We start from the raw sequence: 17,204 nt of genomic DNA, 5'->3' as shown, positions 1-17,204 counted from the left end.
TACTTAGTGTACATATTGACCAAACCACATGAGACGACGACGTTTCGGTCCGTCCTGGACCATTATCAAGTCGATTGTCGACCATTATCACAATCGACTTGACAGTGGTCCAAGACGGACCGAAACGTCGTCGTCTCTTCATCTTCTAGTGTGTGGTTTGGTCAACATTCTTCAGCCACGTTATTGTGACTCATCATCTGCTTATTGTACATAGGTTTCTCCTGGATACTGGATATCCCATCGCAAGGGGCTGCACGCTAGCCTTCATGAGTATGATTACTCAACGACCTTCATTCTCATTGATATTTGCTTTGGCAGTTAGTGAAGGGCTTAAAGGTATTAATAATGCAACCCATCCTGCTGTTCAGATAGTACTTACAGTAACCTTGTGCACTATCGTACATATATTGACGTAATGGATAATTTGGAAGTAGAATTTGGATAAACCGGAAAAGGTTTTACATTTGTTAATAAAACCTAACCATCTTAGGCCTAATGCACGCTACCTGAGGCCTAGTATAGTACATGTGTGTTATACTAGACGTAGGAATATATACCTTGGTGTTTAGTTATATTTTGTCAGGACTATAAAGTGAATAGTGCCAAAATCTACTATCTAAATATCCATCACGTCAGTATATGTACAATGGTGTAGATAGTTATATGAAAAGTTTAATTTGAAGAGGAGGATGGGTTGTAATAATGGCACCCCTGATTGATTGATTGATAAAGATTAAGTCACCCAAAAGGTGGCACGGGCATGAATAGCCCGTAAGTGGTGGCCCTTTGGAGCCATTACCAGCATCAATAGCTGATACTGGAGATTTGTGGAGGTGTGACTGCACCCTACGGAGAGGTCGTGACCTCTGATGGCACCCTTTTGATCCCGGGTAGTGATATACCCCAGTGATGAGTTGCATGGTCATTTTGGCTCAGCGGGTTGTATGACGGGTTGGAGGACCTTGATGCTGTCTGGTGCCCGTTGCCTTCCCGCCTTACCGGCGTCTCGCCCGCCATCACATTTTAAATATTTAAAAATTTGAACCCAGAGGGCGAGTTTATTGGTCAGCATCACCGTTCATGTAGTGGACTTACAGCCATAACAGGATGTACATCACCTTGTAGTGGGTGATGTACATCCTGTTATGGATGCACCGTTCATACTGTAGTCATCTACGTCTTTGAATTTAATTTAGTTAGGATTCTCGGTTACATGTGATTTACTTTTAGTCTAGTTCGAAATATGGCGTAGGTACTGAAATAAGAGATTGTATATTAATGTTAGTAAGGTGTTGTTAGTGAGTGGTAAAGTTGTTGATGGTGAGTGGTTGCTTGGCGCGGGGCCGCGAGGCTTGTTGATCCTGCAGGCACGTTCATCCTACTCTTACAACTGGCAATTATTTCTTCTAAAATTGAATTTGAGTGTACGTTCTGTGTATATTTCGCACATGAAATATGGTTGTTTCGTGAGTTGGGGGCCCTACCTGTAGTTTAAAAAGTTGTTCTGCGGGCAGGTCGGCCTGAAGGTCAGATTACCTGGGGGGGGGGTTATCTTGAGATGATTTCGGGGCTTTTTAGTGTCCCCCGCGGCCCGGTCCTCGACCAGGCCTCCACCCCCAGGAAGCAGCCCGTGACAACTGACTAACACCCAGGTACCTATTTTACTGCTAGGTAACAGGGGGCATATGGTGAAAGAAACTCTGCCCATTGTTTCTCCCCGGCGCCTGGGATCGAACCCAGGACCACAGAATCACAAGTCCAGCGTGCTGTCCGCTCGGCCGACCGGCTCCCCATTATTGGGGTGAGAGGTCATCACCAGGATAACCTGGCCTCCTGCTGGGTTAAGGCAGTGTAAGTTGAAAGTTGTACAAACGTGCAGTAGTAAAGAATAATGGCAACATTCACTTGTAATGAGCACCCAACATGCGCTCGTAGGAAAAAGTAGCAACATGAGCTTTTGGATGGTGAAGTCGGTTTGACTCGCAATTATAAGCCCCTTAACACGGAATGCAAAAGGGTCATCTAACTAGTTTGCACAAGGTAGGCTGCAATACATTAACTCTATCGACTCGCCTAAATTAATCCGCCAATTTAAACTAATCAACCCACCTAACTCTACAGATCAAGCAACTATAACCTTCTTTGAGGTGGTTCCTGGAACAAATGTTCCCGTGGTCCGGCCTGGTTAACGAACTAAATTATTATTATTAGGATAGATAATAATAAATTATTATTATACTGGTTGCAGTGTATTGGTGATTGATATTTTACTTACAAGGCCGAAAATCACGCACATCTTCTGGCCGACCAGACTGTTTAATGCCGTTGCACGCAATTAGCCTAGGGATCATAGTCGACTACCAGCTATCCATTAAGGTGTTTATTAACTTCCACTTGAACACACTTAGACGTCTGTTAATAACGTCCCATATATTTACAAGGAGGGTACCATAAAAAAACTTATAGGGCCCCATAATGTTAACAATTGTTCAAAAGGAGAACCTGATAAACCACCACCAAAGGATACCTGGGGCCAGATTCACGGAGCAGTTACGCAAGCACTTACGAACGTGTACATCTTTTCTCAATCTTTGGCGGCATTGTTTACAATTATTAAACAGTTAATGAGCTCCGAAGCACCAGGAGGCTGTTTATAACAATAACAACAGTTGATTGGCAAGTTTTCATGCTTGTAAACTGTTTAATAAATGTAACCAAAGCCGTCAAAGATTGAGGAAAGATGTGGACGTTCGTAAGTACTCTCGTAACTGCTTCGTGAATCTGGCCCCTGGTCGCTTGGTACGCTAGGCTGAGAGCAGCTGCGCCTACCATCCTGGTTGAGCAGACCAGATTACAATTTCGTCTCTGGTTCAACATAGAGCTGCTACAGTACACAATAAGTTACTAAGCATTCGACCAGACTTACTGGTTCCCGTTTGACCTAGCTGGAGCCTGGCAAGGGTGGTAGAGTTCCTTGGCCATGACACAGTTCGCCCTGACAGAGCACGCACCCAGCACCTGGATACCGAAGGTCGTACTTGCCTGCACTCGGTCAAGGCACGCCACCTTATTAATTAAATATAGACTCGATCGATGGTCTGGTTTTTTGTTTTCGCAAATAAATTAGTCTCGTTTTGATATTTACACGATTATTTGCAAGTTTAACACGTTACGTTGAGTGTGTTATCAACTGTCAGGTTGATGTAAAGACAGGCACAAGTTTGTTTACACTAGGTTCTGCATATATGATTCGCTCATGCATATGCATATTCGCTTCTGTATCATAGTGGCTGCCATCCACCCATTGTCTGGAGCTTGTGTATGCTTCGGTATCATTCTGGCTGCCATCTACCCATTGTCTGGCGCTTGTGCATGCTTCTGTATCATATTGGCAGCCATCCACCCATTGTTTGGAGCTTGTGCATGCTTCTGTATCATATTGGCAGCCATCCACCCATTGTCTGGAGCTTGTGCATGCTTCTGTATCATATTGGCAGCCATCCACCCATTGTCTGGAGCTTGTGCATGCTTCTGTATCATATTGGCAGCCATCCACCCATTGTCTGGAGCTTGTGCATGCTTCTGTATCATACTGGCTGCCATCCACCCATTGTCTGGACCTTGTGCATGCTTCTGTATCATTCTGGCAGCCATCCACCCATTGTCTGGAATTTGATGTAAATGGAATTGTCAGTTATAGCGATTGTAGTATTAGTTTTCATGAGTTATTTTGCATTTTCTGGTGTGGCACGTGCTCTCGTCTGGCAATAACTTCACCCTACAGATTAGTAACTGATCCCTGCAGTATTTTCTGGCTATAGATATTTATATCCAACATCAGAGATTTTAATTTGAGGGTGTTCGGGTGTTCGAGTGGATCACCGCATAGGTAACTAGTCATCCTCACATACACACAACAATCACAATAGCGTGATATATCATATAACGACTAAGGCGCAACTGGGAACATCCCGTGTGTAGATTCGAACCCTCATCACAGCCCTTGTGGATTTGTTCATTAGTCATCCTCATCATAAGTGTGTGTGGTTCTGTTTAGTGTAGGGACTACAAATGCTTTAATAGGCTTATCATTGGAGGATAGACCCTATTTTTTTAGGTCATTATTACCAGCTTATCGACTTGGTTGGAATTAAAAGGTCGGTAGAATTCCAGTCATCCGCTTCAGTGATCGTAGGTTCGAGGTTCCAATTAGTTTTAACCTGTGCGCCAGGTTACGTGTCATGGCCGCCCGTAATTTCTGAACAAAAGTGGGGTCTGGGGGTGTGATGAGTGGCGTCTGGGTTAAGAATTCGCCCGAAAGCCGCAGGCTAGATCCGTATACCAAGTCGTCTACAGAGAATCCACTGCCTTACTTTGTGGCCGAACGAATGCCAATTAGTTTTAATCGGAGCCTAAACCTTTTTTTTTATTTATATATACAAGAGTTCTTACATTCTTGTACAGCCACTAGCACGCACAGCGTTTCGGGCAGGTCTGTAATCTTAATTTTCTCCTGAAGACCCGCCAAATCGTTTAACAACCAGGTACCCATTCACAGCTGGGTGAGCAGAGGCGTACAGTAAAGGATTGGCGCCTAGTCAATCCTCCGCGGCTAGGATACGAATGTTACCAAATCGCTCGCGAAGCGTGGGGAGGGTTAATGTGTTAATTAACGAAGAACCTAGCAGATGGGTGCATGAGCAAGAACAACAAACTCGTAAAAATATATATTCAACTGTAGGCCTAAGGTAAAAGCCACAATCAAGGTAAAAGGTAGCCTATGGCAATGGACTAAATTGTAAACCAGTTATCGTAATCGTACAGTTAATTACCGTCCTCCGGGGAGTGACACAATGGTGTGTTGTGACACAATGGTGTGTTGTGTGACACATGTCACTGTAGCAGTGTGTGTACCGAGGACATATGAATAATAAGTGATCTCGTGTTAGAATGTCACTAACCTGAAACCGCTTCATTGATCCCGCCACGGAGACGCCGTTCTTGACGCATTGCTGCTGTTCTCACTCCCTCCTTAACTGAGTTGTCGGCTCTGAGGCCTGTCAACCTTGTTGGTTGTCAAGACAAGCACTACCGTCAAGTTTCTTTTGAGGCTTGGAGTTCGCTGCAAAAGTAAACTCGGTGAATACACATTGCGAAGTAGAGCGCACCTCTCAGAATACCACTTGTGCTCCTACTTCATCTACCCATCCTTTTATCTGTTTTTACTTATCATTTGCTCCCACCCTGCATTATTCTGTCACTGTATCCCCTTCTACTTAACGACCTTAACTTCCAATGCATAACTTCAAACATATTTATTTACTTCCATATTGTTATTTTTAACAGCTTCTATGTCTGCGACCTCACATGTTCCTCCGCACCACGCCCCTCCGCGTCCCTGCCCGCCGCCGCTTCTGCAACAGTTTGGTTTATTTTGGTGTTGGGTAGCGGGCGTCCCTTACCCTGGGTGACGCCCAGGGCTTACATCATAAATACTCTCCCCCAACCCTAGCTTGTATTGTATGCCTGTGAGGGAGCGAGCATGCCTTCGTTCATGTCCGTATTGTGACTACAATACCCCCCACCTTTTAAGCTACATCAGACACTAGCCAGCTGTGTTCATGCCTCTGAACAGCGTTCAGTATGGGGTCTATTGTGCTCTGTCTCGCTCGCACCCTCTGCAAGAAGACACACACCAGACACATGATTACGACATACTAAATATTCAGGGAAATTGGCATGAAACACAGGAACAGTATGGTTAAAATGGGGGCATGGAAAATGTAAGGCAAGTGTAAAATTTGTGCCTAGAAGAGCCACAGGGATGTCGTATGTTTTTAGTACCAGAATAGTAAATGTCTATCGAGTAGTGGTGGTGATCAGATTCCATATATTATTATAAAATGTAGATGTGCTAGAACCCTACCCTAGAAGGGCCAAGAACCAGTGCAGCTATAATGTGACGGTGCAAATCTTTCGTGTTTGAGGAATCTACTAAAATGTTATGACAGGATACGGAGATTGACCAATAAAATGAATGAAGATTGAACGTAATGTTCTTGGATGACAAGTGTCAACTTTGTTCCATACTAATTCGTAAACTAGGAAAAAAAACTGGTGTGGCTGAGAGTACTTGTCGGTATGTCCTCCTTTCATCCTGTTAAGTAACAATGAAAGAGGAAAAGTAACATTGGAGGGATATATCAAGCGGAGTCCTACAAATCAGATCTCATAGAAGGAAAACGTGATGTTAATGATCTGGGAATAATGATGACAGACTTTCATTGAACAAAACACAGCAAACATAGCATCAGACAGGAAAACGATAGGGTTTATTGTGAGAACCTTCAAATCCAGGGACTCCACCACAATGTTCCTACTTTCAAATTCACTTGCCCATTCAAAGCAGGAGGAATTTCTCAATAGAGGGATTACAGAGAACGTGTACAACACGCAGAGACACAGTAACGCACCCGAGTTATTGGGACATTCTTAAAGTACTAAAAATGTACTCTCAGCCAGCACATCTGTCAGGTGAGTACGACGGGCTCACCATAGCCCGTGCTGCTTGGAACTTTTTGTTCTGAATAGCTGAATAAAAAAAAAAAAACGTACTCTCAAGAAAGGAGACGAGAGAGGTGTAACGTAAGATTACTTGTACATGTTTGGTTGATTAAACAGTTTAGTGGATTTTTTATTTTGTATTTAGTAGTCTTCGTTACAGCAGTCGGGTTGTGAGCAGTGTAGTAAAGTGTCGTAGAAGTTGAGACGAAGCCTGGAGCAGGGTGAGAGCTGAGTGAAGCTGGGGGGTAGAGAGCTCGGATGCAGGGTGAGAGTCATAGAGCGTGGGGCTCTGAATGCCGGCGGAGTCGAAGAGCTCCATGTGGGACGAGAGCGTGGAAGCTCGATGCGGCCAGAGCCTGGCTGTCTGCTGTGTCGAAGCTGAAGTGTCTCGTGAGGGTAGGAACTGGACACGTAGTGTGTTACGTTGTTGTTGTTCTAAGATTCAGCTACTCGGAACAAAAAGTGCCAAGTAGCACGGGCTATGATGACACCGTGATGGACTTACCTAGCACAGGAGCGGGGCTGTGCTAGAGAGGGTATGTAGTACCAGTATCCAGCGTAGCGCAGTCGTCTCGAGCCTCGCAAGCGATTTGGTTTGGGTTTGAGCTCTGGACAAGGAGTATTGATTCGGCTGCAATCCTTAAATGTTCGTCCCTATCTACCCGGTAATAGGGGACCTGGTTGTTAACTGATTGGCGGGTCGTGTTCCAGAGAAATTAGTAGGGTGAGGCTTGCCATCAGCTACGGAAAGGGAAAACTAATAGCCTGTTATCAGGAGTTTGTAGTGTAGTCCCATATCCAAATGTTTACCAAAAAAAAAGCCGTAAGTATGGTCCTTAAGTGGTTTGAGTAACAAGGGCAGACTAATAAAAGTTTACACTAGATGTTTGAAAAATAGAAAAGTCAGACAAGACTTGACTGAGGCTTAGATTGTACTTAAGAGACTTGTACAATGGACTAAAACGATTTGTTTGATATGAGTTTGAGTGATATGAATGAATGAATGAATTTGGGTGGATATAAATAGGAGCTCCCTCGTATAAGGCTTTCTGCAGTTATCTTGATTTTTGTGTTCTTGTATGATGAGCAGTAAAGGGAAATTGCACAGATGGAAATTAGAACAAACTATACAGAAGAGCCTTAAGAATATAAGGGTTTTTTCCCCAGCGTGCGTTTAGTGGATGAGTGGAAAACGCCAGAAGATGAGATTGAGGTTATCTTCTTTCACAGTTTGAATTCCCTTGTCGGAGGATAGGAAGCCTGTACTTAAGGCTTACCGAGGTACCCCACAGGATTACGGACTCACAATAGCCCGTGCTACTTGGAACATTTTTTATTCTGAGAGGCTGAATCTAAATCATCATCTCCACAGGTCAAATATTGACCTTCAAGATGCAACCCACAACAGTTGACTAACTCCCTAACAGTTGCCTAACTATTTACTGTCAGGTAAATAGGTGAAGAAGTGCATTCTTCTTCACCCTTCTTATGTGAAGAAAGGCATCATATGAAAGGAAACGTATCCAACCAATCCTGTTCCGGGGATCGAACTCCTATCCTCGATTGAGTCATTATATCACACAACTTGAAGCTAAAAGTACGGGTCCCAGGAACTGGAGCTCGTTCCCCGACAAACCCAGCCAGGCATGAGCACACATTCCCATGTGGACTAGCATGCGCCCGATGGCGGAGCGCGTGTTGATTTCTCCCCGCTATTAACCAATTAGGAGATAATTGCAAGGGTTAATAGACTAGTCACACGGCTGTTGAGAGACTCTTGTCACATACCTCTCCTGTGTGTGTGTGTGTGTGTGTGTACGTACGTACGTACGTACGTGTACGTGTGTAGGTACTCACCTAGTTGTGCTTGCTGGGGTTGAGCTTCGGCTGTGTCCCCCCCTCCCTCGAGACTTACATAAGAACAAAGGTAACTGCAGAAGGCCTATTGGCCCATACGAGGCAGCTCCTATCTATAACCACCCAATCCCACTCATATACATGTCCAACCCACGCTTGAAACAATCGAGGGACCCTACCTCCACCACGTTACGTGGTAATTGGTTCCACAAATCAACAACCCTTATAGATGCAAGTGCTTCACAAGTCTGTGTATATGAGCGACCGTATCGCTCGGTATATGTCTTGGAGATTCGATCGTTCTTTAGCCATGCTCTCTGAAGTAATGTTCTCCTCGGGTCATTTCTCCTCTGAAAAGAATTTCTTGCAAAAAGTAAAGTTGCATAACTGGTTAAATAACTTTATTACCGATATGAATTCTTTCAGTCGTGATCCTGTTTAAAATATATCGTGTTTTGCGCTTTTGCTTAATGTGTAACTTTGGTTTGCCGTCATATTTGGCCTCCCATTACATCGTTACATTTAATTTTTTATTGTCATGTTGTGAAGAGCTGAATTCCCTGCCAGTTTTTCGATTAGCACGTGTATTTGTTAATACTACGGTGATATACGTTGATTGGAATGAATTGTATTCCAATCAACGTATACCCAATATTAATAGCATCATTGCTTTCTTAGAGATAATCTTATTGAATAGTCCTAACGTGTTTTCTGTGTTAGGATTTAGGCTTGGGGCTAGGTACCGAAACCTGTTAGATGATGCATCACCAAGTGCATGTTGCATATTTGGGCGTATGTTGAGCGGGTTGCTTCCGTTGTTAGTTACTGAACCGGGTGAGAAGAGCTTGAGCTGCCTCATCCCTTTGTGTATATTTATAGCTCATTGCAATTTCCGTTGTTTGTATGACCCCAGACAGCACCACGAGGAGGTAACGGTAGAACTTGTTGGCCTCGGGTGCCGGGGAAATGCATTCTTCAACGACTAGAAAAGTAGTAGAGTTTAGCATATGCGAAACTTCTCTTCTGGCTAAAGTATAGGGAAGAGGCTAAGAATGAATGCTTCATTGTTTAGGATGGTTCTGTTGGGTGACAGCCCTATTCCTTTGGTTTGACTTACAGTTTGATAGCTAAACAAAAGTGTGAACATGACCTCATTAAAACAAAACTGCCGGAAATACTATTAATTAAAGTCAATCATTCAGCTTCTTAGATAAACGTATAGAGTTTAACATGTGTTTGGTTGTGAAGTTTTAAAAGTAACTCTTGAAATATTTCAGTATAAAATTTAAGTTATTGGGCGATACATTATTTTGGATATCTCGAATTTAAATGTCACGGTTCAAGGAGAAGCACAAATGGTATAAATTTGATGGAACACCTAACATACAAGTTGGTGATTCATTTCTTTAACACCAAACTCTGATAACACTCAATAAGTGAAAAATATATCTAGTTCAGAGAGGTTAGGTAGTAGCTACTGGCATTAGTCAAAGCCAGTTTTCTCAATAATAATCATTAATAATCTATATTTTTATATAAATAATCAGATTACAATGATTAAGGAAGTATTTGTAATTTTGCATAAAACTTGATTTACACACGGCCTGTGAATTCAAACGAGCTAAGCAAAGGTATTTCATTTTGTTTCAACCAAAAACTAACAAAATTGGCAAAACAGTCTGTAAGTAGTATCTATTTAATAAGAAACTAGGTTTGTAGTAGTTTATTATGTAAACATTACTATCAGCTGTAGCCTGCTTTTATTGGCAAGAAGCTTGGTCACTGGCATTGGAGGGTTGCCAAGCTTCTAGGGTTCATGCCTCCAGCATGCACAAACACATTTTATTATATATGTATGTATATGTTTTTAGTATATAGGCCTGTGTACGTAATCACTAGTTGCCATTTTTTTTTTACATAGTGTACTGCTACACTGTTAATTAAATTATTATTATTTTAGGAATTACAAACTCTCCATGTCCATCTCGAGGGATAGTCATGCATGGAATTAGTAAACTGAAGACAATTGACCCATTTTATTTCATTAACGAGCACTATCCCCAAGCAAACTTTGGGGATAGATTATATTTTCCAATAGCTATTATTGAATGAAATACAGTAATTAAAAAGCTCAAAGTATCTCCTCTATTTGGTCTAGATTTATTAATAATGGCATTCACTAATATAATGTTGAATAGTATTTTAGCTTCTATTTTTAGTTCAAAGTTTACAGTTGGAGTACCCACTGTTGAGAGATTCATTACCTGCCATAAGTAACAATATTCCAATCTAATTTTGGCAATTGTAGTGTCATATGATCTAGGATGTTTTGTGCTGTCATACATATAACTGACAGTTCTAAGTACTGTATATGAAAACTTTATGCAAGTGTTTTCTACCCTTTGAATGTTAGTGATTGCTCGTCTGTCAGTTCGAGTTTTTTGAAGTGGTGTTGTATTTTGACAATAACAATCTGTGCTCGTAAGGAGGGGAGGATGTACACTCATGGGAATCACCACTTCCAAGTTTATTTTTCGTTACAGTACTGTATTTATAATTAGTATTAAAAAAATTTAAGCACCTGTTTTGCCTGTTAACAAATCAAATGCTGTATATTTTTTTAACATTTTCTCCAATTTTTAACTTGAGTATTGATATGTTAAATTTGATAAACATGATAAGCAAAATAAAAATAAACCCACAACAAACTTAACAATCTAATCTAAACTAAGTAAATTCATTCGTAATTACCCAAGGGTGTTGTCTATTATAATGTGTTTGTCATAAGCGGGTTGAGAAATATACAGTTGGGCCTTTAGAAAAGGTGCTTATCCTAGCTACCAGAATGGTGCTGCTGCTTAAACAATATTATTATTATGTTTAGTGTTTATTTTTTCAAGCCACAGTAGTGTGACAATTTTGATTTGCTACAATTTACTACATGGAAAATACCACACTGCAACAATGGCTTAATATCAACTACTGTAAATTTAAACCACTAACACGTTTATTTGCATATGATAAAAAAGTTGTGTAAAACCTCACTTTGCCAACATGTTTGAAATATCAAATAACAGTATCTGTATAAACAGTTGTTTCTAAATTAAAATTGAGCCTATTGACTGTAAATAGTATTATAAACAAAAAATAACTGCTACAAATAACATAAGGGAAAGTGTAATCGGAAGAAAATGTACAATGGTCGAGGCAGTCCACATTTGCCGTTAAAGTGTGAATTGGTGTTCAGTAAATGCACCATTGTCCAGTGTACTGTCTGCAGCAATGAAAAGTTATTATGAAATAAATAACTCGTATTTTTGTTGGGGGGAGGGGTATTTCATGTACAACAGTATATTGACGTAGATTTATACCTTTGTTAATTATTTAACTTGTTACAATTATGCTATTTGGTACTAATTTGTATTTGGTGTTGTTAATTTATATACTGTATTGCTTTGGAGCACTGCAATTTAAGAGTACTATACAGAAAAAAAAGACGACTTAAGCCTACACTACTGTAGTTTTCCAGTAGACAGAATCTTTAATGATTTTTGCAGTGTTTATTCTTGAGAAACATGTGTAATAAGTCATATTATTCATCATGAATAACAGATCCTTGGGGAAATATGAAATTTCATCTGGATATTGAAATGAAACTTGGTAAGGAACTGCATACAATTTAAGCTATGAAACTAAAGTGATGCCCATTCACTAAAGTAATTTGTTAGATTTAAATGTTAATTCTAGTGCATGAGTTTTGTATACTGAGAATGCAACCCATCCTTCTGTTTAGATAGTACTTTTTGCAACTATGTGCACCATCGTACATATATTGACATAAAAGGCAATTAGATTAAAGAATTTGGTGCTATTCACTTTATAAAAGTCCCCCTCCCCCCCCCCCCCCCCAAAAAAAAAAAAAAAATTAATGTATTCCTAGGCCTAGTATAGCACACATATATGTACTTCTGTATATTAGGCCTGAGATAGTGTGTATTAAGCCTAGAAAGGTTTAGTTAGGTTTAGGTTTTCTTTGCAACATACAGTAAATTCAAAACCTTTCCCGGTTTGCCCAAATTCAGTAGTGCCGATTTCTACTTTTGAATTGCATTTATGTCAATCTGGGGCTGCAATATATGTACAATTGTCATCGTTGTTACTATAAGCACTACCTAAACAGGAGAATGGGCAAGAGAATGACAATCATCAGTGATTGACTGTATTGTCACATAAATTATTTCTAGTTCAGGCAAATCTTTTGTGGCATCTACATATTTTAAAGTTGCTTCTGTACCACACACATGGGGTGTAATTTTGTATAGTTTACTGTATCTCAAATTTAGGCTATGCTTTAAAGTTTTTCCTAGTGCTGTACTGTAATTTTGTTATGAAAGTACTATTCTCTACTTTAGAACTGGTATTTCACACATGAATTATGTTAGCTAAGCTTGTTATTGTGTTCTATGTATGTTCATGGAATAAGCACGAGTAGTATTTACCTTATAATTACCTAGTGCCTTATAAAGAAATGTTATATTCATGGTGAATAAAAACTATTAAAAAAAATTACATTATTTTTAGTGTTAGCCAGTTTCACGTGATCACTAATTTATAACTATCTTGCAGTATTACAAAAAAAAAATTCATGTATTAAACAAGTGCATGTTTTAATTTCATTATCAAATTATCTTGCATATCTGCTGACTACATCATTACATGCTTGCAGGGAAAACACTGTGCGAGTCTTGCGGCAAGAAGTGCTCCGGTGAAGTGCTGCGAGTCCAGGAGAAATACTTCCACATTAACTGCTTTAAGTGCCACAGTAAGTGCTATTGAAGTTAGTTATCGTTGTTTTCGTAGATTACTCTTTTTTTTGTTTAATAGTCAAACTTTTCAGACTTTATATCTTAGCATATAAAATTGGTATTCAGTGTAGTATACTCTATTGTATTCCTTATAAATGCTACAAATATTAATTACAATTTTATGTAAAGGGAATTACTGTATGTAGTCACATTCTTTCAGTGTACAGAAATAGTTCAAGGGCATTCTTGAGCCTCATTATGCTCACATTCTTGACTATCATTACGGTCACATTCTTGAGTATGAATACCACTCGGTGTAGCTGTGTCAGTTTAAACTAAACTGCACTCATAAGCTTCTTTAAGGCACAAGTGGGGAGTTGTTAGCTCTTCTTTGGAATATCCAATTGGGTAAAGGTGCTTAGCGTGAGTTGGCTAGGGCTGTAAACCAAATTGCTGGTGCAGAGTTATTGCTGGTGATGAATGTGGCTCATGTGTACCATCTGTCGTGCTTGCGTTCTTTCCCCCTACATTACTCTGTATTTGTATTTCACTAATTATTTTGATCCACAATTTCTGTAGCCTTTTATATTCTTCACATAAATGAAATATTAGATCAGTTTTCCAACTCTGTTTTATCTAAATATTCTGAGCCAATACAGTGTTTGAAATGATGATACTTAAAGTTTACCATTGTTGAGGACAGGATGTCTCGTCTTAGTGATTCCTCGTAGCCATTGGCTCGCCTTTAACTAGGATGTGACCCATAACATTTGCTAGGTGAAGAGAAGAATTGTGTAGGTGTAGCTGTTGACAATTTTGAGTGTTCTGCTCTTGCAACCTGGTCTGTGGCCAGCCTTTCCTGGGACTCTTCGTCTTTGTAGCCTTTCTTGCAAGTTCTTACAAGAACGTAAGAATTCTTGTATATATAACTAAAAACAAAAAACTTCCACTGTTGGTCCAGTGACATTTCTTACTTTTGTTGCTGCAAGATGGGTATGGGGTTCACAATAATACAGTAACTCTAAACTGTTGGCTTTAGAATGAAGAATCGAAGGCCTCTTATGTTTACACTGTGTTCCCTAATTGTCCTTATGACACCTTGACTTTTTATTGGATTTATTTTGTACTTCCTTCATATCTCGCTCCAATTTTGTAGTGCAGGTTTGGAACCTGACCTTCCAATATCATACACGAGTATATTACGAGATCTTCCTTGTGTTTATTCCAAGGAGTACAAGGAGTATAGCTAAGAGTGCTTTGAGTCGGTCTCATTAGCTTAAATGTTTCACTAATTGTATGTGTGCATTCAAGAATCTCTGCACACATTCCTGCTCTGCAATCTTGACTGTCTTGAAAAGGAGACATGAGGAATGAACAAGATAGCAAGAGGGCTTTGAGGAGTACCATCACTACTGTGGCATCTCTTATTTTAAAAGTTCTCATTATACAGTATATCCTTCATCATTGTGTCATTAATTAAAATTTTATTTATATTAAACTTCTAGTTTAGATGCTTTATTCAGTGTTTGTACTGTTTAATAATGTAGTTAGCTGATTGTTATAGTAAAGGTGGTGAAATGTCTCGCAATATAAAACAGGAATGGCAAGAAGTTCTCAAGGGCAGCTGGCATTCTGTGGCAATGTAGGTGTTTTATCACGTAAATGATGGAGTCTGCGACGCAGCTTGTGTCATGGGTGTTATTCCCTTACTTGTGTGTACCACTTTAGGTTTATTTTTTAAGATCCACCCTAGCAGCTGCAGTCATGTTAAATGATTGATGACCAAATTGTGATTCTGTTCGTAAATATATATATATATGCAGTACCTTATTTTGTAGACATTAAAATAATGTTTGCTGCTCTGGATGACTTTATATTATACAGGCATGCCATGTTTAGTCTGGAGGATGTGTTTTTGGAAACACAAACACTAACTGAATAAACAATATATTAAGGCATTTTGTCAGAGTACTTATGTAGCGGTCTTCCTGATATCATAATTTATTACCTACAACTAAAATATTAGATGTTTATTGGGTTACTTAATAATACAGATAAGCATAATTTGCTAACTACATTATGTATAGTCATATGAATAAATATGAATGAAATACAGTAATTAAATGCAGTAATTTAAAACAATGTACTCGCCAGTGAATCGTGCAACTCCAAGTATTGTCACCGTTTAGCATTGAGAGGCAAAATGGGGTGTTTCTGGCAGGAAGATGGGCTGGGTTGTGAAGTCAAGTTTGGTGGAGTAATACCACCAAATAATTGCCAGTATTAAATTATGAGGGCATTTAAGTTCTCTTGAGTGTCCTGGGACATTATTCAGCATGAACAATGCTCTGGGCTTAAGGTCATTTTCTTCGCAAAATTCACTTTTTGATAGAAACTTTATTTGAACCACTGTTGGAAGATGTGTCTTGTCCCCCTAGGCTTTTAGTTTGACATTTAGTTTAGTTTGATATATTTAAACTTTGACATTTAGGCTGCTTGAGTTTCTCGAGAGAGATAAAAAGTCATTTAAAAGAACAGAAGCTTTGGAATATTGTACATCTTGACGGTGTGCAATAGATACATTATAATGGTCATAAATAACACCAGTCAAGTTTCTTAAGTTTCTATTCATTTCTATATGACAATTTTGGGTTTTTAGTTGTTGTATTGCCTTTTTATTACCTTACCATATTTTTCTAGGTTGCAAGAAGTCACTAGCACAGGGAGGCTTCTTCACACGAGAGAAGGACTACTATTGTACCGAATGTTACCAGAAGAATTTTGGCCAACGATGTGCTACTTGTGGACTATATGTAGAGGGAGAAGTCGTCTCTGCTCTTGGTAATTCATACCACCAAAAATGCTTCACATGTGCCCGTTGCAGGTATGTCATATGGTATTATAATACAGTATTCACCAATTGGTCTATTTTTTAATGCTCCTGTACCAAATGCAGCAATATTTTCCACATAATTTTAATTGCTAGCTGCAGCATGTGTTGTGCTTGGGTAACATATTGTGCTTGGGGGCAAAATTAAATTTTGTTTGGGGTGAGGGCACAAAATATAGCAACATCTCGTATGTTGGTTATTGAAGTAAGCTATAGCAATATCTTATGAGTGGGAGGAACCCAGAATGCAACTTGTTTTGTTTCAATGCCTAATACTGTTAAAAAAATACTGTATATTCATTTACAAAGTTTTAAAATTGCTGTGAAGAAATAAGTTTTAATGTGTGTAGCCACTGACTTACATAACAAAAAACTTTATGCAGCATATGTTATCATTATTATCTGTTTACATGTAGAGTACTTCATTATTAAATAGACTTGATGGTATATGGAAAGATTGGCACGAGACATGTCTCGGCAAGCATCTACTGCCACTGTTTCTTTACGCAATATGTACAAGTCTTCTGTACCTGCAACATAATGACACTGATATAGTCCTGTGCATGCTGAACCCTAAACAAACACAATGACGAGGCACATTTAGCTCTGGTTTAACTGGTTCTTTAAATTTAGTTGAAGTTGATGTACTCAGTTATTCTCTGAGCACATCGAGAATAACTTGCTCATGAATCCTCTCGAGTTGTATTGTCCTCTTGAATCACTATATTACTTGCTCAAGAGAACTCGGACCTCTTGAGTCTCCTCACCTCTGGATTGAGCACAGCCCTTGTTCTCCACTATGAGTCCTGTTGATAAGTGTTGTAGTTAGATTGATTGATAAAGATTAAGCCACCTAAAGGTTGGCACGGGCATGAATAGCCCGTAATGTTGTAGTTAGATGTGTTGTCTAATGTATTGCAATTGTGCCTAACCTTGATTCCTGGGTGTATTGGGGTTTCGCTGCCACACTTTTAAGTGAGGTGGAGGAGTGTTAGTGACTGTGGCATTGTTAGCTGGCTCCATCTCCTCTGAATTCTTTTTAGGGTCTGCACTTTTCCTCTGGGTGGCGTGTCTGGCCATTTAGCCCA

At 39.7% G+C, this 17,204-nt stretch overlaps 1 protein-coding gene across 5 annotated transcripts in view; it reads left to right on the top strand.

Moving 5' to 3' along the window:
- LOC138349737 (leupaxin-like) overlaps positions 1-17,204 on the top strand; it is a 247,915-nt gene that overhangs the window by 182,695 nt on the left and 48,016 nt on the right. For all 5 annotated transcript variants that reach the window (XM_069318335.1, XM_069318337.1, XM_069318336.1 and 2 more), the window contains exons 3-4: positions 13,148-13,243; positions 15,927-16,110. In XM_069318335.1, the coding sequence (XP_069174436.1) occupies positions 13,148-13,243; positions 15,927-16,110 (280 nt within the window). The remainder of the gene's footprint in view (positions 1-13,147; positions 13,244-15,926; positions 16,111-17,204) is intronic.

Source organism: Procambarus clarkii, chromosome 90 (assembly GCF_040958095.1).
Source record: "Procambarus clarkii isolate CNS0578487 chromosome 90, FALCON_Pclarkii_2.0, whole genome shotgun sequence".
Lineage (NCBI taxonomy): Eukaryota > Metazoa > Arthropoda > Malacostraca > Decapoda > Cambaridae > Procambarus > Procambarus clarkii.
This window is presented reverse-complemented; position numbering and strand designations above follow the sequence as displayed.